The 21,405-nt window shown below is 46.6% G+C and overlaps 1 protein-coding gene across 7 annotated transcripts in view; it reads left to right on the forward strand.

Moving 5' to 3' along the window:
* The first annotated feature begins 351 nt into the window (after positions 1-351).
* SMOC1 (SPARC related modular calcium binding 1) overlaps positions 352-21,405 on the forward strand; it is a 203,517-nt gene continuing 182,463 nt past the window's right edge. For 3 of the 7 annotated variants that reach the window (XM_059722907.1, XM_059722910.1, XM_019476656.2), the window contains exon 1: positions 354-590. In XM_059722907.1, coding sequence (XP_059578890.1) covers positions 483-590 — 108 coding nt within the window. In that variant the 5' untranslated portion in view covers positions 354-482. Of the gene's footprint in view, positions 591-21,405 lie in introns of all 7 variants that reach the window. The other 4 variants (XM_059722911.1, XM_059722912.1, XM_059722908.1 and 1 more) reach the window with 2 other exon arrangements.

Below are 21,405 nucleotides of genomic sequence, written 5' to 3' on the forward strand. Positions count from 1 at the left end.
TGCGGACGAGGAGAAACTTTGGGACGCTGAAGCCGGTACAGCCCCGCGCCAGGAACGAGAGACGCTGTCCGGGGACGCGCTCTAGGGCGTCTTGGCCGGGGTGCGGACCGCCCCTCCCTGGAGCCGGGGCCTGCACGACGCCCCGGGGCTGCCCCGGAGGAGCGGTGCGGTGCGGTGCGGTGCGGCGGGGCAGGCGGGAGAGCGCGGACCCCCACAGGGTGCGGGCGGGGCGCCCCGCCTCCGCCTCCGCCTCCATTGGCTCCGGCCCAGGCGGCGGCGGCCCCGCCCCGGCGGGTTTATAGCGGGATGCCCATGGCTCGCGCCGAGGCACTTCACCTGCTGCGGTCGGAGCGGGTAACGCGGGGCTGCTGCGGCGGCTGCCTGCTCTGCGTGTGGCGGCGCGGGGCTCGCCCGCCCGGCCGGCCCGGGACAGGGCAGGGCGGAGTGGGGTGGGGCGGGCCGGGGGCAGCGAGGCGCCGACCATGCCCGCGGCCGGGGCGCGGCGCGGCGCGGGGGCTCCCCAGCTGCTCGTGGCGCTGCTGCTGGTGCATCTCCCGCAGGTCCGTCCCCACCGAGCCACGGGGCCCCGGGTAAGTGCGAGTGGCTCCCTGCCCTGCCCTGCCCTGCCTGCCCCGAGGGGGCTCCTGCTCGGGCTCTGCCAGCCGTCAGGGCCCCCCTGCCCCGGTCGGGACGTGCAGCGGGGCAAAGAGCTGCCCCAGGGAAGCCAACCGGGCCCCTCCCGCCCCCGTCTCCGCTGGTCAGGGGCTGTGGCAAGCTGGGGGGAAAAGTTAGCCCACCGCGTTTCTTTCTCTTTTTTTTTTTTTAAATAGCGATAGTCCTCGTCTTGCATTTACAAGCCAGCCCCAAAGACGGACGGCTGTCGGGCTCCCCTCCTGCTCGTCCTGCTTGTATGCAGGCATTGGACAAATCCTTGCAAAGATGCCCTTAGCCTAGACATCCTGTAATAAGAAGCTCCATTTCTTTTCTTAATTTTTTTGTTTTAAAACCCAAGCGTGTTTCAACTCTTCTTTGGACCATTCGTTTCACTTCCCAAACAGTTAAGTAGCTCTGGGAAGTAGGGAGGGGGTGGGAAAACCCAGCATCTCTTCTAAATATGGTGCTCCTGGGGAGCCACCGGGTTCCAGCGGCAGCAGGACTCCTGGGCAAAAAACCAGAGCTCCGAATCCCAAGGCTGCGAAAAACAGCAGCTGTTCTCAAGGCTGCGCTGCCATAAAAAAACCCCCATAGTTTTGGTGAAGCCGAGAAATGTAGCTGTGCATGAAGGTGTCGGGTGCTGCTGTCCATAGGTGTTTTTGACAGGGCAGCATGAATTATGATGCCACTTAGTGTTTCATTTACTTCCACCCACTTAGTGAGATTCAGAAAACTTGACTCAGCATTGCCACCCAACCAGAACGTAGCAATGGGACAACTCAAAACGATGGAATTGGGGGTTGCGTGCTAGACCAGGGGATTGTCTGAATAACGAACTCATTGAAAACTTCATGACAGTGGAAAAACTGGAGCTGCTCCGCAAAAAAGGGTGTCCTTGTATTCAGCTGTACTTTGTAGCCCTTTTTATGACCAGATGTGTAACAGCAGCAGTTAGAATGTGACAGGTTAGATCCAGTGCATGTCATTAATCTTTGAAGCAGCAGTTTGACGCTTGGAGAAGTATATAAGTATGCTTTCCAAATAAAGCTGGATGTTAAATTGCTGTGCTCAGAATCTGAGAGGGATGACATGACAGTTAGCTTTAGAGAGAAGCTTTGTGGCACACAGAACTTAGGCATTTCTCTGGTCCCTTGTCAGCGTGGTATTTAAACACTGGTACTGGGAATAGTTGAGATGAAGCCTGAAACCAAAGTCTTGCATGCCATATGTTTAATTGCCCACCAAGCCTGTCTATCAAATAGATTCCATGTACCATTTTTATATACTATACTTTACAAGCTAGTTTGATTGCTTCCTGCACTTTTTAGGAAGAGTTGCTTTAAGTGAATCAAATCCCTAATGCTGAGAACTGCTGATTGAGTTCTACCTTGCCTCAAATTCAATGAACAGTTTTATTTTTCTTAGGTTTCGTTCCCGTGTTGGGAGAGGGAGTGGGAGACGACTCTGCTAATCTGACATAATAGATCTTTACTGGAAAGACCTGTACCTTTTTAAAAAGTCTAGCTTGTAGGCTCATCAATATAAAATTATGGATTTCTTAAAACTATTAAAACCTTTCTCCACCCCCTTGAAGTGGCTTGTTGATGGGGGGGGGGTGGGGAGAGGGAGTGGGAGGAAGGGGTTTCTTTGCCCACTTGTTCACTAGCATGTTGAAATTCAAAGAGGTTTATCCTATCTGTTACACTCTCTCCCGATGATTAGGCACTGCCAATAAAGCTGTCACTACTATAAAGGTGCTACGCTTTAGATTCCTATCTACATTACAAAAAATTCTTTGAATTATTCATTGTGGGTTTTTGTTTTGTTTTTTTGTTTTATGGTGGCCACTAAGCTTTACCACTCACTGTTTCTCTGATCCTGAGAAAAGATCAGTGATAAGAGGGAAGAGAAACATCTGGTTTGTTGAACCAAGTTCCCTTCAGGAACCCCTGCCCGTTCTGAGAAGGTTGGGGGGCAGGGTGGCAATTCTAGGGGTTGATCCCGCAGAGTCAGCTGTGCAGGCACTTAACCACTTCTTAGGGTGAAATGAGGTTACTTGGGCTAAGAAGCATTCTAGCCAGTGCTTGCAAACTTGAAAGCACGCTACCAACTTGTTGAGAATGTAAATGAGTTTGAAGTGTTACTCGTGCCTGGGTCCCCATCCAACTTTTGTGGTTATCAGCCATCCCTGTTTGGGGGCAGGCAGGTGGAATTCTACAGAGCTGGACTGAACAATGGCACTAAAGATACAAAGGGTGGGGGCAGCCATTAATTGCAGAAATGACTGATGCATGGACAGAGTTAAAATCTTAGTGTTGTAACAGTATTGTGTAAATTTTTCAGATGCAATCACTGCCAAGTACTAGAGAGTCACTTTAGGGATGTTTATTGCAGGTGCCTGCCTTTCTAGTGGAACTCAGATATAAAGAAAGGGCTTATTGCTTTAGTTGGTTTGTGGCTCTTCCAGTGGGTTTTTTTAATGGTCATACCTGTTGCCTTTATTTTTTTAATTTAAGAAAATTCTGAAGAATGACTTTAATGTATTGGAAGCCTTGACACTGTGTCATCAAAGGGACTCATGTGTAGGAAATACCAAAGGGACTCGTGTGTAGGAAATACCTGGTTTTTGTATGTGTGCTCTGACCAACTGTCAGGCTGATAATAAATATCCCCAGTGAGACTTTCCTATAGGAAGTTGTATTCTGGGTACCCTAGAAACAACCTTTAAATTGCTGGTCTAATGCTTCATTTATGATGTGGTCCACATCCGCTTAGAGACTTTTCTCTGAAATCTGTTCTGTTCCCTTTGTTCTCTCCCTTCCTTTCAAGTATCAGACTGATTCCTGGACCACTGCAGTAGTTGCCCTATGAATCTTTCATTTGATCAAATATCTATAGAGTGTTGCCTCATGGGAGGGGGGAATTGTCCACTCATGATGTTTCTCTTTGCTGGCATGGGAGGAGCCAGTGCCATAGAAATAACTGGATCTATACCAGCAAGTGTGCCACAGAATACCAAAGATGCACATAACCTTGGGTCCTAAGAGGGCACATGGCTGGCGCACTCACATTTCAGGATACTTTTAATGTCTTATTTATTTAAACTACTCTCCATGCATGACCATCTATAAATATGTAAGGGGTGAACATTTTTCTCCCAGCTCCCAATAGTTTATTAGGGTGCCCCAGGGGAGGACAAGGAGCAATGGCCATAAACTGTTAGAAGACGGTTTCAGGTTGGATGTAAAAGAAGAACTTCTTTATGGTAAGGGTGATCAGACTCTGTAATAGATTTCCCAGTGAGGTAGTGCAGTCCCCAACCTTGGAAGTCTTCAAGAGGAGACTGGACAGACACCTTGCTGGGATCATGTGATCTCAGCAGCATTCCTGCCCAGAGCAAGGGATGGGTCTTGATCTTCTTAGGTCCCTTCTAGCCCTTAGTTTCTATGCTTCGATTATTTAAGATGTAGCAGAGCTTGGTGGCATAATCCACCTGGATTGCTCTTCCTGGAGATCAGCTTCCTCCTCTCTGGGGCCAGTAACTAGGTGGGAGACTTCCTAGATTTCTAGGGTCATAAGAGACCTGGTAGATCATCTGGTCCAACCCCCTGCTCCAAGTAGGAAAGAGCGCTGGGGTTAAGTAACCCCAGCCAGATGCCTGTCTAATCTCTTCTTGAACACCTCCAAGGTAGAGGAACGCACCACCTCCCTTGGAAGCCCATTCCATATTTTGGCAACCCTTGCCATAAAGAATTTCTTCCTTATGCCCAAACTAAATCTATTCTCCTTCAGTTTGTGGCCATTATTTCTGGTAACCCTGAGGGGCGCCCTGGTAAACAGTGTCCCCTATTCCCTGCTGACCCCCACCCCTGATGAGTTTGTAGGTAGCCACAAGATCACCCGTCAGCCTTCTCTTGTAGAGGCTGAAGAGATTTAGGTCCCTCAGTCTGTCTTCATAGGGTCTTACCTGGAGGCCCTCAACTGTACGAGTAGCCATCCTCTGAACCCTCTTAGGGTTGTCCACATCCCTCTTGAAATGCGGCGCCCAAAACTAGGCACGGTACTCCATTTGAAGCCTTACCAATGCCGCATAGAGGAGCATTATCGCTTCTTTGGACCTGCTTGTGATGCACCTGTTGATGCAAGAAAGAGTGCAGTTAGCCTTGCTTATTACCTCGTCACACAGGTGACTCATGTTTGTTTTTTGTCAACCAGGACTCCGGGATCTCTTTCCACTGTTGTGGTACTCAGAACAGTCTATAGGTGTGTTGGAGATACTTTCTCCCCAGGTGCAGCACCTTGCATTTATCCTTGTTATGTTGCATCCTATTCTGATCCACCCACATTCTCAGTCTATCCAAATCCTCCTGAATTCTCTCTCTGCCCTCCAGTATGTTTACTATACCCCATAGCAATCCCCATATACTCCATAGGATTACTCCATTTTTCTATGACTCGGCAAATGGTAGTGATGCTTGTGCAGTATGCTGTAATGGGAAGTGATAGGACCAGGTAAAAGGAACAAATTGTGGGCTGTTGCACTCTTTTAATGCCCCCATCCCGCCATACGAGCATGTTACAAAATGGCTGTACAACCCTACAGAGTCATTTGTCTTGAAAAGTTTTGGATTTATGGTGGCTTAGGTAGTTACTGTTCAATTAACTATTAGATAAAAGCGCCAAAAGGCCCCACTAAAGCACGTGAGCTATACAGATGCTGGGCAAGCTAGCTCAACTGCCTCTTTTGGGCATGCGCTGCACTCAGCACAGGGAAGAACCAAGGTGAATTTAAAGCGCTTTTTTTTTCCCTCCGCATCTGTAAGCAGCCAGAGGAAATGGGCATGAGCTGGGGTTGGATTGTTGGGCATCTTTTCCTTGCAGTGCAGCAAACAAAACAGGTGCTGTAGTACTGCTCTCCACAAGGGATACGTGCATCGCTGTGGGATGGAGAGCGGCTCCTCCCCCACCCATTGCCTGGGTGAGTGCTGCCACCCAGACAATGGTAGTGAAAGGGCACATGACAGGAGAACCAATTCCTCCCCCCCCGACCCCCCAAAAGTTAACATACCTGGTGGGGGGGTGTTCTTAATAGAATAAGAAGAGGATGAAGTCAGTCTGAAGGCCAAAACCAGTGTAATATGGAGTAGTAAATTGTGATGCTGTTATTGCTCTCAGAGGGATATAGTACCTCCCTCCCCTGGAGCTGTGTGCAAATACGAGTCCTAAATCGGAGCCACAACTAATGAGGCACTGAAGATATGCCCAATCAAATCTTTTCTCCCAAATGGGTACAGGCTAGAGGTGAAGGAACCTGAGAAAGCAAAACCTATGTGGGGAAGCTTGTGTCTGGATTTTCACTAGGGTGTTACAGAATGCATTGTCCCACAAGATGGATGCCCTTACATTTGTTGTAGAAGAACTCTGATTTTCTTATGTTTTATGCTTTGCGGGGATATCATGAAGAGGTCCATTTGCTTTAATGAGGATTTGTTTCACATTTCATGCTAAGATGATCTTGGACTGAATGCAAAAATCAGAGTAGGACAAATGCCACCAGGAACTTTATCTGGTTTAAGTTTTCTCTGTAACTTTTCAATCTTGTTTAAATTTAATTTGTTCCTTGATAGAAAATGATTGAAAAATTTAGTGGCTCTGGTATCTTTCCTTTTGAAAAGGCTATTATTTTATTGGGCAGTGAAAGGAACACTTTGAATCAGAGTCCTCTTTCTGAGCACACTACCTGTGCTGTTGTAGTGCCTGTGGATTCTGGTCACAAAGGCTGAATTAGGATTGAATACAATTCTCATTTAAGAGACTCTAATTTTACATAGAACAGTTCTAGCTCTTCTTTCTCGTGTGTGTGTCTGTCTGTGTTATGTTGGAGGAAGGAGGGGGTGGGAGACTAGCAGGTTGACTGCTCTGGGGGCCCCTTGCTATTGGGATTATGTAGAGGTTAATGTTAAACAACCGGCAATTTTTTGCCATGCACTCAAGAGGCTCAGTATGCTGATCTGATTTGTATTGTTGGTTATGCAGCTGTGTAGCAAGGACTTTTACATGAGAGAGATCTCATGCAAAAGTCCTTGCTACACAGCTGCAAAACCATCAATATATAATCATTAAATATAAATATATAATAAGAGAAGTCGGTTTGGCACAAGAAGTAACATTGTTAGTAGCAATATAAAATAGTTATTTGGCATTCTTCATTCTGTATAGTTTAACTAAACATTCTTGTAATGGATTTCTTGGTCACTACGTGTTTTCCTCAACACCTTTCCTACTGTTCTGTGTCACTGGTCCCCATTTAAAATCCCTGTGTGGGAGTAGGGGATTTTGGCTGAATGTGTGTGTGCATGTGCAGTATTGATAGATTTGGCCTGTTATTTCTGTGAGGCTCATGATATATAAAAATGGGGAGATGAAGATGCTCTCAAGTATATAGACAGTATTCTCAGTGCTGCACTGTGGATACAGTGTCTGACTGTGTAGTCAGGATCTTTACAGGCTAAAGCAGTGTGTATTACGCATTGTGGCCGACTATTTTATTCACTAAAAAATGTAGGTTTGAGTGATAGAAACTATTTGCAAGCTTGTGTTGAATTGTATTGCCTGAGAAATCTTAATTTTAAAAAGGGCAAAACAGATCAACTTGATATTCTTCAAATTCTGTTTTGAAACAGATTTGGAAAGTTTTGTTTTGTTTGGGAGGGAAAGTGTCTTTAAAAAATAAAATGGCTTTTAGTTTGAGTTGAAACAACATTTTGGTTTTGACCAATAAACTGAAAAAGCAGTTATTGCTTAGTTCAGCTTCTATGTTCTGTAGCTATAACTATGGAATTCACCCCTTGCTCCAGCTTCCATCTTAAAATTTCTAGCACTAATAGTTGTGAAGATAACATTAGGAGTGTGAAGGTAGTGCAACTCTGACACTGGCTTCCTGTATTTGTAGACTGCCTGAAGCAATAGCTAAGAGGGCTGTGAATTTCCCAAGTCATGTAATTAATTGTGAAACCTGAAGATGACAATTCAGACCTCAAGTGTTAATTAACACCCTGCTAATGTGCTCACCCTGCTATCTCAAACGACAAGCCAGGACCCCAGCTGTCGTTCCCCCCGGCCATTCCTAACTATTATGATGCAGTTAGAATTTGAGCTTGGCATTGCCTATGGCCTATTGAAAACTGAAGATGCTGGAGAAACACAGGTCAAACTAGAGTTAATAAAAACTAACATGGAGATTGCTGCAGTGATGACAATATTCACTTTAAGTTTGTGCTTATGTAACGTATAGTGGCTTCCATAGTAGAAACTTCTGGTGCAGTTTCTAAAAACATCCAGTACAGTGCTGCAGAAATCAGCATCTTTCAGCAGAATGGATCTTAAGCATCCTTGTTACAGAGTCCATTTGGAGATGGTAGCATGAGGACGTTGTGCTCAGGACCTCAGTCTATCTGGAGAAGAAAATTTAGGCATTTGGTGAGATCAAATTATTCCTCTGCTCAGCTGAGACTGGTTGCCTCCTGCCCTACACAAATATTACCTCTTAGTTTTTATTTTGACTACAATACAATTTTATTTTGATTACAATAAAAAGTTAAGATTGAATTCCACATCACTTAACTTTTCCTATTCCTATTTATCTTTGTAATGTATTGTTCGTTAGCTGTTATGCGGTACTGATTCTTTAAATGCTGTTACTTTGTGTGCATTCCTCCCATGTTTGTTTTCAGTTTTGGTCCCTATTAGGCACAATAAAGTTACCGTCCATGTTAGCTGACCCCTCCATCCCCTGGAATAATCTAACCTCCCCAACACTGTGGAGCCACAAAGATTCAACAATCTTGGATCTCCTTCCCTTATTGGGGTCTAGACAAGTCACATACCAAAGGCTGTAATTTCTTTTTGTATGTATGTATGACCTCTGTACCAATATTCATGCAGTGGGAGGCCATCTGGAACTTCACATTGCTCAAGTATACAATCATCTAGATAAGAAAATTAGGAAAAGGTTGTGATGATTATATTGTGCGTGACCATGTCTCCCTCTACTGGCTGACTGGCACAGCAAAAGAAGCTCCAACAGCTGTTAATGTCTTGTTTAGCTTAAGTGGTGGAAGCTTTTTTAGGCTTGTGGCTTGCTCTTCCTTGTGCAAGGGGGAGGAAGGACAGGCAAAGAAAAATCTAATTTAATCTTTTTGAAGACATGCATGCTGTGTAGTGGAAAACCACTGCTGGTCCTTGTGTAGCATGTGAAAGGCCAGGACTTGAGCAACAAAACAGCTTAGTTTAAGGTTTCCCAAACATGGCCTCCCTCCCTCCAAACACACCCATGTACAACTTGGGGGAGCATTAGGGAAATGCTGTGGTGGGTGGGGAAAGGTTCATAATCCAGGATTTGTCTGCCTAAAAGTTGTTTCATTATACTTCCTGTTTCCATGAAAGCCCTTATCTAAAACTACTTGTTGTCTCGGACGGCCAGAGCCGACTCGAGGTGATTTAGTAATTATTTGTTCGTTGGGCGGGCTGGTGAATAGAGAGGCGGACAAAGCTTAATGGTTGCAAAACTTTACTTACGCCGCTTGTAGCTGCGACGCAGACGGTCCGGTCGTTTGAACAACTATGTTAGTTGTTCAAGCTGGCAGGGCTCAGGCCAGCTCATCCGTCCACAAATCAAGCCAGTGGGGAAAGAGTACGTCGGGGATTGCGCTCGGCGATGGGGAGAAGAATCGATAGGTGATCAGTCTATCGATCAGCTCAGCCGCAAGTCAGATCTCTTTTAGAAGCACTCTGCAGCGTGCTCAAAGTTCTCCGACTTGGGTGGAAGTCGCACGAAATTTTAAACGGCTAGCAAGCCAATTACTAGCCGCCACGTAGGAATAATTTAGAACTGGCCAATAGCGGGACACAAATTTGCATTCGAATGGCGGGAACTCTCTTTCACCGGGGTTTTTCTGTTGCAACAGAAAACCTTTGCTGTGCAAGAAGCTCTCATGTGGCGGGAAAATTCCATTGTGCCGAGGCACCAAAATCACTGGGTTGTGACATGCCCCCTTGCCGACGGCACAACTGGAATTTTAGACACATGAGCACATCATAAGGCATCTTTGTTTCGGGATTTACTGACCTGGCAAAGCTTTAACAACCAATATATATATATATATATATATATATATATATATATATATATATATATAAACAAACAATTTGATAGACCGGTCTTTTCAACAAATTACAAAATACAATAATTTGAACATATAGCAACAACTATTGATCATCGTCTGATTGGAGAACATCTGCTTGGGACTCACCTCTTTTAGTAGTCAGTCCGTCTTCTCCTATTAACAGACAATGTCAATAAAATACTTAATAAAATGAGAGAGAATAGTGTTATAGTAAGTCCTGAGCGAATGGACGTTCGCCGCCTCAGTGTCTCCTTCACAACCATCACTCTATTGACTCGAATGAACTGTAGTTTGGTACTTGATGAATCTCACAATCGGGCTGTTGTGGATTACTGCTTTTGTTGGGGTTAGACCTGTTAAGAAAGAAAACAACAACACAAAACAAGAGACTCATAATTGGATTCACTGTAAGGATACTGGGCGAACATTGGAATGGCGAGTCATCCAGTTGTGATGAACGATAATAGGAGGACGATCAGGCTTTTCTTCTAATTGAACAGAATAGGTATTAGGATATTGTCCTGACTGTTGAACGGTTCCTTTGTGAACTTGTGGATGAGACTGATGGGGGTGCGGTATTGAGATCCACACTAACTCATCTGGCTGGAACTTGGGTTCCCAAGGTGGGGGTTTCTGGACATTAGCTTCGTCCCATAGCGGTTTAGCGGTGTTCAATGAGATGAGAACATCATGATTGAATTTAGTCCAGTTTTTAAACGTCCCTCCTCCTCTGAGGCGAAGTTGTTCTTTGTACAGGCCTATGTGTCTTTCCACAACACCGTTGGACTGCTGGTGATATGGCAGATGGAGATGCCAGGCTACATTGTGAAGACGAGCAAATTTGTCTAGAGCGTTAGAGTTAAAAGGGGGTCCCCCATCAGACTGAATCTCATGAGGAGGTTGCCAGGTGGCAAATACAGCAGTTAAGGCAGAAATAACAGCAGTGGCATTGCTTTTTCGTAAGGGAATGACTTGTAACTGTCTTGTTCCCAAGTCGACAACAACTAATCCTTTATTTGGTGGTTTAGACCCTGGGAGAGGTCCTAGCAGATCTACCTGCCAAACTTTTCCTGCCTGAAACTGTGAAGAATCGAAAGCTCCGAGCTGATGCTTGGTTCTATGGCACTTCTCTTTAGCACATCTCTCACAGGCCTGAGCTACCTTTTCCCAATCGCGCCGAGCTCCGTATGAGGCCGGCTCCGTAAGGGTTTGGCACCAACGTTGATGGCAGGACTGTGGTCCTGGGTGACCCCAATTTTCGTGAAGCCACGCGAGGAATGGATTTACTTCGGGACCGGAGGTAGATGTGATAGGCAAGACTATGTCGGTCCGGAGTGGATCTTCTAAGAGCTTATCAATGACCTCATGTACTGGATCAGTATCTGGACGGTGAGACTTAGTGTGTCTAACCAACGGGAGGCGTACAAATTTAGTTAACGTTTTCCAGATGTCTTGCCAATCATTCAAATTTTCGGAGGGAAAAGCTGTACCGGTAAGAATTTTATAAATGTATTGCGAATCAATTGCGATGATTGGAACAGGGAGTGAGTCGTTAAGATGTGTCAGACAATGTTCTAGTACCTTGAGGAATCCTAACAATTCACATTTTTGGGCCGAATTATCATCTGGGTCGGCTTGAAATATTTCTCTATCGTTACAAGCCTTGCAGTAGTACCCATAGCCTCCGCCATGTCGGGAGGTTCCATCTGAGGCCATCCATGCCGGGGCAGAAGTTCCATACAGTGTAGGGACCTTCTCCTCATCTTCTGGGCTGGGATCAGGTGCCATGTCTTCCAACCTCCAACAATGCCAGTTGTAACGGTGAGTAAGCACTAGCGTATTCCAGGTCCTAGACTCCCCCTGAAAATGTGGGTCGACTCTTTCCGCATCCAGCAAGGGTAACAATGTGGCACCGGGAGCGCGTAACGTCCCATGCCCCCTTGCTAATGGCTCCACCAGTTGTTTGGCTAGGAGGATTTTTCCTACAGCTCCATATCGATGTTGTGCCGCTTGAAGCGTCTTATGGGCCGTGTATACTAGCTCATCGCGAGGGTTACGTACAACAGCCCATACGTGGTTGGTGGTGAACCCGAGGGTTACAGTTAGTGACTCACCTAGATCGATGGCATGGAGCTGTATATCTTTAACCATGTCTAGCAGGCGAAGCAGGTTCCGCTGATCTCCTTTCGTCCAGGGCGTGGACTTTCGGGATTTGTTACGGATCTGTTGCTGCAATCTGGTGAGGAGTGTCAAATCACTGGGTCCAACATAATGTTGATACCAATTCAAAAGACCCAAAAGCTGTTGAAAGTGCCTCTTAGTGACAGGGAGGAATGTTTTTAATGGATCGATGTTAGGACCCTCATGCAAGATTCCGTGGCGGATGGAACCGATGTATCGAGTGCCAAGGAACGTGATGTCATCTACAGGATGTAGGCATGACTTTTCCTCGTTGATCGTCCATCCCTCACTCTGAAGGTGAGCGACTAGTTGGTTGACTATACTAGCAACTACGGAACTATCGCGACCCATGATGGCAATATCATTGACATAACTCCAAATTCTCAATTCCTCCTCTGGGAGAAGAGAGTATGAGGCTTGAAAATTTTTTAGGGTATTATTCATGGCACCAGTAGCTAGTGATGGAGCGTTGCGATATCCTTGTGGACAAACCGTCCACCTGTACATAATGCCATCAATACACATTTAGTATTCCTTCCGGGTCAGTTATTGGGATGGAAAAGAACATGTTTTTTAGATCTAATGTGACTCCAACCCACTTACTTTGTTGGAACTGTGCCATCTCAAACATACATTGTGGCAGAGTAGAAGGATTAGGTTGTTGAAGTACTTGACATCTTTTGTTAACCTCTCTATAGTCTACGACTAGCCGGGCTTCGTTAGGCTTTCCAGGTTTTGCAACTCCCCATCCTGATGACAGGTAGGTGCTGGCAGATACGGTTTTAATACAGCCTCGTCGCTCGAGTCGCCGCAGGAGGTCAGTAAGGGACTCTTTTAGAGAACCCTTAGTTGGGATTGGTCGATATCGCCAGGTGGAGGTGTTATGAAGCATTGGTCGATGCCAATCCTGTTCTGGGATAATAATGGGTAATGCCTGTAGCACTTGTTCTTTATGGTCAAGCGCTCTTATCCCCGGGATCCCTAAAATGTTGATGCCCCCTAGGACAGTCTCTAGGGGGTATCGGTGGCCCTGGGCCCAAAACTTGACCTTCGTTGTGACGGCGATAGCGTTAAGCCCTTGTACCTTGATCGTTTTGGTGGTCTTTTGGTGAGGTATCATTGAGGTAATCACATTGGTTTGAGCTCCAGGATCGAGAAGGAAGAATACTTGTTGTTGGTCATCCGGATCAGTAGGGTTGTAAACAGCGAGCTCGGCGTATGGACGAGGATCAGTGGGGTCAGGTTTGAGTTGGAGAAGGCCGGCAGCAGAGCCGCCGGCCATTATTCATTTTTTGGTGGGTCTTCGAATTTGAATCCTAATGTTTCAGCCAGACGACACTGGGCCCTTTCTCCCAAAATTCGCAACTGAGTCTTTGTAAGTCCGGAGCGGGCGAGAAGAAAACCAAACATATTCCTTTCCTTTGTAGTTCTTTCCTTCGGGGTTCTTGGAGGTGACCACCATGGCTCTCGCCGGGGGGTAAACTCTTGACGTCTGGGTCTCAGTGTTTCGGCTGGGTATGCTGAAGGTTGGTCCCTTATATCATCAGAAGCTTCTTCACCTTGCTTCATGAGTACCTGCAGTCGTGGGAGATGGCCTAAGAGATTTCCCACTGGTTGACCCGCCATTGGGTTCAAAAAGAGTCGGAGTGTAACGGCATTTGCTCCTTCGTATACCTCCACGCAGGCATCTATAGCTTCCAGGGGCGTTGGAATTGCCCCGGGGTTCGATAGGTGGCGATGAGCCCATCTCTCTTTGTGTTGGACTGCTGTTAGTCCCATTGGATTCGTTCTCGGGCTCCATGAAAGATATGATACCCCGACTATGGCCAGGAGGAGTTGCTCTGCAGTAGCCTTCTGCAGGTGGCCTTCATGCCAGGTGTGAAATTTGTGGGTTACCTGTCCCACTACGAGCGCTGGGAGTGGGATGGGCCAGTGGGCACTGTCCGTGACCACATTCAAGTCGGTAGCTCGCCCTCCACTCCATGCCGCTTGTCGGGTCAGGGCACTCGTTTCTTCCTTGTCTAGTGTCAGATCCAAATTCCACTATTAATCGTCCTAACCACATGGCCAAGGTTTCTTCTGGTTTTATTTTAGATTCTCTACAAAGTTCCTGAATTTCTGGTCGGGTGCGTGTGCAGGAGATAACAGTGGTACGCTTAGTACCTTCTTCATCTGCAATATGCTTCATCACAGCATCTTAGTACCTTCTTCATCTGCAATATGCTTCATCGGGTGAGCTGCGGCAGAGAAAGAGTTAAATTCTTCATCTGGGAGCGTTGGGTACATCCCTCCTCCCATTGCCCCCTCCCCGTGGCAAGGAGGCGGGGCTGTTGGGAACAACGTCACCTCAGGGGGCGGAGTCGCTAGGCGGATCCCCGCCAGGTCTTCTGAAACTCTGCCCCTCTTTTCCGGGTTCCCTGGATGGCTCGCGTTTCTTTCAGCGCCATTTTCTGCTAGCGGCATCATACAGCCGGTGCTTTTGATAAGCGCCGCTCCGGAGCTCCTTGCTGTCCGCTCCAGCGACTCCTTACCCACCGTATGCATCTGTGTCTCTAAATTTGCGTATTCCCTTAGTAGACCCGCTACTGTACAGAACAGCACATTCATCATCTTTCCCTTCTTCCATTTAGTTAGACCCCATCTCAGCACACGACGGCCCTTAGTTTCCAGATCCTCCTGGAGCTGAACGAGGAGCTCATGGCCCCGCGACCCAGGCACCAAATCCGGACAGTTGAACCATTCCGTGGGGGTGGGTTCCCCTCCTTCCCTTAAGTATCGGATGCATTGAGCGAACTCCTGAGCGGGGGCCAGCTTTTCTGCCTTCCCCGCCTTTACCCCAGCTAAGGATATGGTTGATGTTTCCTCCGGGGGTCGATAATAGACCCGGTCGCTCCCCATTATGCATCCGAACTCCCCAAGGGATAGCTTAGTTCTCCATTCTTTCATGACTGCTTCTTCTCTCTTTACGGAGAAGTAGCCATCAATATTTCTTTCATCCCCTTCTACTGCCTGGTGGTAAGCGATATGCGCCCATAGATCATTTGCATTCTCTACGCGGCGGGTCCCGGTGCGCCAGGGGCAGCACCCGATTAGGTTCATCTCCATCACCGTACCCTTAGATCCCATCCTCGTCGCCATGTCTCGGACGGCCAGAGCCAACTCGAGGTGATTTAGTAATTATTCGTTCGTTGGACAGGCTGGTGAATAGAGAGGCGGACAAAGCTTAATGGTTGCAAAACTTTACTTTCGCCGCTTGTAGCTGCGACGCAGACGGTCCGGTCGTTTGAACAACTATGTTAGTTGTTCAAGCTGGCAGGGCTCAGGCCAGCTCATCCGTCCACAAATCAAGCCGGTGGGGAAAGAGTACATTGGGGATTGCGCTAGGCGACGGGGAGAAGAATCGATAGGTGATCAGTCTATCAATCAGCTCAGCCGCAAGTCAGATCTCTTTTAGAAGCACTCTGCAGCGTGCTCAAAGTTCTCCGACTTGGGCAGAAGTCGCACGAAATTTTAAACGGCTAGCAAGCCAATTACTAGCCGCCACGTAGGAATAATTTAGAACTGGCCAATAGCGGGACACAAATTTGCATTCGAATGGTGGGAACTCTCTTGCACCGGGGTTTTTCTGTTGCAACAGAAAACCTTTGCTGTGCAAGAGGCTCTCATGTGGCGGGAAAATTCCATCATCCTGAGGCACCAAAATCACTGGGTTGTGACACTTGTGACAATTTTTTTAATGTAGGTTCTCCTATGTTCTCCAGAGCTTGAACTTGCGACTTAACTTAGTGATGTCTATGTCTTGAATAGCATGTAACTTTTTCATAAATGAGGAAACAGAGGAACTACATAATGAGTGAAAATTAAAGAAACTATAAGAAGAGGGTGTAGAGATGGAAAATGGGGAAAGTTGCAGCTTGCTGTGATATGCCGACTTAAGTTGTTTGCAATAGCAATGGAGGTTACAGCATAAAGGGTGGGTTACTCTCCATGGAAAACTCTTTGCCCTCCAGAGACCTCTCTGGCTAAGGGAGTTCTACTTAACAGGACCCTGGGAACAGTGTTTGGTCTTTCTCTCCCAGAGGAACTGGAGGATGAGGGGAGGGTGGATAAGAAATGAGGGCATTCTGGGAAAGTGCCCAAATAAAAGTGTAAGTAAGGATTATAGGACAAACCGAAAGTGCAAAGAAACAAGAAAGGTAGGGAAGGAGAGGGGGCAGAGGAAATAATTCACTTTTGAGGTTTTTCTTGGCTCCCAGTCCAATTAATGATTAGAATAGCAGCCAAAGGTAACTCTGATATTCGAAGAGGGAAGAGAGGTTCCAAAACACTTAGTGAGCAGATTCTGTTTGAGTTTCTCTTGGCTTCCAGGCCAGTAACCGTTAACTGGCTTAGTAACAAAAAGCAACTTGGAAATATAACACGCCTCCAAAAATGTTTGGGATCCATCCTTCCCTCACTTGAATGGTCAGGGAAGAGGCATCCCAAAGCTTCCTGCTGATCTTTGGGAGGGTAGTGGGAAGAAAAAATTAAGTTTTGGCCTGGTTGGTATTTAAATTAACTCTGTGCATTGTGGAATAAGAGAAAATACTGCTTGGATTTAAGGGTAGCTGAAGGAGAAAGACGTAACAGTGTTGCACCTGTTTTCACATACAGCTTGGTGAGTCTAGCTTGTGTATAATTTTGTACATATAACCCATAGCCTACAGGCCTTGGTGTACATAGTGCTTCATTTTGTTCTGAGAAGGTACCTTGGCAAATATGGTTCTTTGAAACAAGCTTCTCTTGGTCATACTTGATTCCCTCAAAATAATTTTCCCTGAATGCCCCAGGTCCTCTGCAGGGTAAGCCTTAGAAACAAATGAGGATCATCCTTGACATTGCTTTAAATGGGTCCTTGCTCTTCAACCAGAAAAGGAAATGCCTGTTTGTTTTTTGTTTAGTTGTTTGGAGCCTGCCTGTGTATACTTGGGAGTCTCAAGGAGAGAAGGGATCAGCTAAGCCAGAGACATCAAAATTACAGCCTCTGGGCTGGGTCTGGCCCATGGAGCAATGTTGCGTAGCCCTCGGGGCTGGGTATTCAGGGATGGGGCCTGCTGCAGAAATCTGGGGCACAACTGTGAGGCGCATGTTTTTGTGGTAAGGAGTGAGCAACAGCTGCATTAACCCCTGCTCATACCATATCCTGATCTGGATCATTAAGAGCCTTGTGGTCCTGATCTGGCTGGGGGGTTGAGGTAAAAGCTTGACACCCTGGAGTTAAGCTATCAGTCTCCATACGACTATGCTGAGAGAGATGTAAGCAGTAGTATTCTGTAGTTTAAAACAAAACAAATTTGTAACAGTGAGGTAGCTAATTGCTGTTACAAACCACTAAGAGAAATGATTTGCCTTGACTCTTGCTATCAGTTTAAGACTGAAAATCCTAATTGGCCTTTAGATGTAATTTGCACTGGAGGAAAAGTTCTGTACCTTGAATGGACAGTTTCCCATTCTGCTACAGAGCAGTGATAATCCCTTTTCAGGGCATGTACTCTTGCAAACAATTGATCTCTTTAGTTTGAAATGTGGAAAGATGACCTAGCCCAAGCTTAGGGGTGAAGGGCAGCCTCTACCAGCTGGTACGTTTGTAAGTTTTGGCTTGTAAAAGTAAAATGGTTCTGCAGAAATATCCTCCAAAATAAAAGCCTAACTTTGGCGTTTTACTGCTTTTCAAGCCATTTGACTTTGTAAAAATGTACCAAATGTTAGTCTTTGAGGTTATGTATGCAGTTAAAGACTTCAACTCTGCTCCTTTTTGCTGTTTTGCTGAAACTTTGATAAATTTCCTCATTTATACTTCCAAAAGGTTTTCTTCAGCCTGTTTTTCCCTCCCCCTCTTTAATTATATGCAACTTCAACCTAGTAGAGCTCTTAAAATGTATAGGCCAGTGGTTTTCAATCTGTAGTCTGTGGACTCCTGAGGGTCTTCAGACTATGTCTATGGGGTCTCTGAAATATGACTGTGATCAAACAAAACACGATTTCAAAGGGGTCCACCTTTCCATTCAAAACTTTTTAGGGGTCTGCAAATGAGAAAAGGTTGAAAAACACTGGTATAGGCCAAATCTTTAGTGTGCACCTCTTATTGGCTGGTGTATGCAGTGCAGAGCAGCAGTGTGGTGTAGTGTTCACCATTGTGTCCATGGAAATGATTAATTGCAGCACGCTGGGTTAACTTAAGCAGCTGGGTGGCTTTCTTGTAACATCCAATCCAGAACTGATAGTAGTTCAGCCTGAAATGCTTCCATGGAAGAAGTGATACAGTTACCTTGCTAACTGACAATGAATGAGATTTATTAACATGGATTCTATTCAGCTGGTTAGGCACAGGATAGTCCTTTGTATATTTTAGGGTGAGATACCCAAGGTAGGTGCTGGATGCAATGTTTAAACTCATTAGACTTGTCTGAAGTGGACCTTTAGCTCTTGCACTTTTATGTTCCGTCAGTGCTTTTTCTCTGACACTTGATTCAGCATCTTCTAAGGTTAGGGTGGCAGGGAGGAGGAGGAACTCTCTCTGTCAGAAAGGTGGCTTGAACAATTTAGTATTAAATCATAATGCTATGGCTGTTTTGATTGCCTATGGTAAGGTGTTCTACATTTGAGGGTCATCTGCTGTGCTTGTCCAACCTGGGTATTGTCCATTTCATTACTTCTAAACATTGCTGTTCTGGGTCACGAAGGCTCTAAAAGTAGTAGTGCTCAACCTTTTTCATCAGCAGACTGGATGGGTAGTGCCTGGTCCCTTCATGGGCCAGATCTACCTGGTGGACCCAATCTGGTGCCCAGGGTGCATGCTGCAGGGGAGAATTGGGGTGGGGGGAGGCAGCAGCTTTGTCTGATCCAATCTAGCCATGTAGGGGAAGGGGGCATGGCCTGATGCTGAAGGAGTGTGGCCCAGCCCCAACCAGCTGCTTAGGGGAAGGGGGCATGGCCCAGCCCTGTGGGAAGAGGGGGCATGGCCCGTCCTGAATCTGAAGGAGAAGGGAGTGTGGTCTGGCCCCATGGGATGAGGAAAAGGGGAAAAAAGGAGCTCAGCCTTGGGCTGAACTTGGCCATGTGGAATGAAGGGGACATAGCCTAGTTCTGATCTGACCATATGTGGGGAGGGAGGGTCATGCCCCAGATCTGACCTGCTGCTTGGGGCTTGGGATTTTGGCAGTGGGGTGGGGTGGGGTTGCAGCATTAACTGCCACTGCTTCTCCGCTGCCAAATTTCTCAGCTGTTGGGGAGCTCCATGGGCCAGACTCCAAGGCTCTAGAAGGCCACATTTGTTCTGCAGGCTGGAGGTTGAGCATCCCTACTCTAAAACATTAAGCTGTCAGTCTGTAGAGATAGTTAAGGGTTAGTCAAATGTGAAGAGTTTGGCTCTAAGGAATGAACATCCTCTTGGCTTCCTCCCCTCCCTTCCTTCCCACCCCCTTGCAGCTCCAGAGATTTGAGAAATGGAGAGAATAGAATAGTGGATGCCTTCCCTGCTCTTGTTTTGATATATGCTGCGTGAGCTGGAGCTTTCTAGAAGTGCTGTCCTTGTACCTCAGACAGTGACCTGGAGTAGTTTAAGCTAGAAGTGGTGACCTTGTGGCTACCACACAATGTCTACACTTAGTGCAGTGAGTATAGTTTCTCAGCAAGCCAATGATGAAAGAAGGTACTTCTGAGTATCTGTCCTAAAGAGGTCTAAGACCTTGGGATTTCTCTTGTTGTCTTGCTAACAGAGGGCTAATGGGTGGCCAGGAGGTCAGCTAACTTAGCATGTCGTTTCTGCCTGCTGAGAGAATTTTAGCTCAGTGCTCTCATCCATAAGTACTTCAGGAGATCCAGGTATACCTGAAGTACCTGTGTAGTGTCTAAAAAGTATAGCTATCAGTGGGTACATTGACACATGCAATTAATGTGACTGAATATACTCCTAATCTCGATGTCACCATCTACACATACATTTAAAGTGCAGTAATTTACTGCGCTACTAGATGCCACTTGTATCTGATGGGACTATCTAGCAGTGATTAGTCTACTGTTTCTTAATTGCCACGCACCTGTAGATGGTGACGCTTTATGGTGCAGCAAATTAGCCTGCTTTGCAGTAAAGCATCTCATGTATATGCACCCAGAGATGCCTATAGTATCTGAACTGTTCCAGCAGGGCATATGACAAGAAGAGGTGCTAGGATTGGCTTCTGCAAGACTGTTGCTGTAAGGTGTTCTGGAAGTGAACCTATTGCTACTCTTTGAGACCAGTTTGAGATGTTCACTCTGTCATGACCCAAAGGTCTGATTTTTTTTTTTTGTGTGTGCTTTGGCACTAAGAATTATCCCCGCGGGTATACAGCTTCGTTGCTCGGAGGAGTTCTGCTGCGCAGAGAACCCGCGTGCAGGGAAGTGTTCCCGCCACTTTGCAGCGATCTTTGCAGGGTGCATTTCCTTTGCAGCACAGAAATGCACGGTGCAAAGGTTTCCCGCTCGTCGTATGCAAATTTGTGCCCCGCAATTGGCTAGTGCTAAATTATTCACACGTGGCGGCTAGCGATTGGCCTGCTAGCCGTATAAGAGGCTCGAGCAGTTTCCGCCCAAGCCGAAGAGGATTCCGCATCCATCTCGTGGGGACTCTGGGTGTGCGCGGCAGGGTAATAGAAACCCTGTGTGTCGCTCAGAGGGGTTTGGCGGCCTGATCCACCGCCCACCTCTTCCTGTCTTCGAACGGAGCCTACTATAAGACGTAACGACGAGTTTGATGCGCGCTTGTCCTGGACATCCGGAGTTTGTCTGCGTGGAGCCTAGCAACCTCCACGTGTGTTCGTGTTCTGTCTGCGTGGAGCCTTACAACCTCCACGTGTGTTCGTGTTTTCTGTTGTAACCGCAACTCAAGCAAGTTCTCAGCCTACACCACGACCATCTCGGTGTAAGTAAAATAATCTTAAAATCAACCATTACGTGTCTGTGCCTAATTCTAGCTTGGCGCCCGCCCTCTCCGATCCGGCCTGCCCGGGCTGCTGGCCACAGCCCGCATGCAGAGCGACAAAAGTGACCCGGGGTCAGACCCAGCGCACACACACTCATTGAAGGACTCTGTCACTTTGACAACAGGGTGGGAGATGCTCTCAATAGTAGGAGTAACTGTGGTTTCTGCCACTTTCCTTTTCTGTTGATCACCTATGTCTGTTTTAAGCTTAAATATTAGGTATCTGTTTTTTATCCTAGAGCCTGTCTATAGGCAACCTGACTGGTGTCTCCTTAAGAGAAGATGACAAAACATCTGGGTAGCAATGGCATAATGATCGTAGGTGCTGTTTTTTGCTGGTGGGTGCTTGCAGATAAAAACCCCCCTAAAACTTGGCTCTTTACT

This window comes from Alligator mississippiensis, chromosome 2, assembly GCF_030867095.1.
Source record: "Alligator mississippiensis isolate rAllMis1 chromosome 2, rAllMis1, whole genome shotgun sequence".
Taxonomy (NCBI): domain Eukaryota; kingdom Metazoa; phylum Chordata; order Crocodylia; family Alligatoridae; genus Alligator; species Alligator mississippiensis.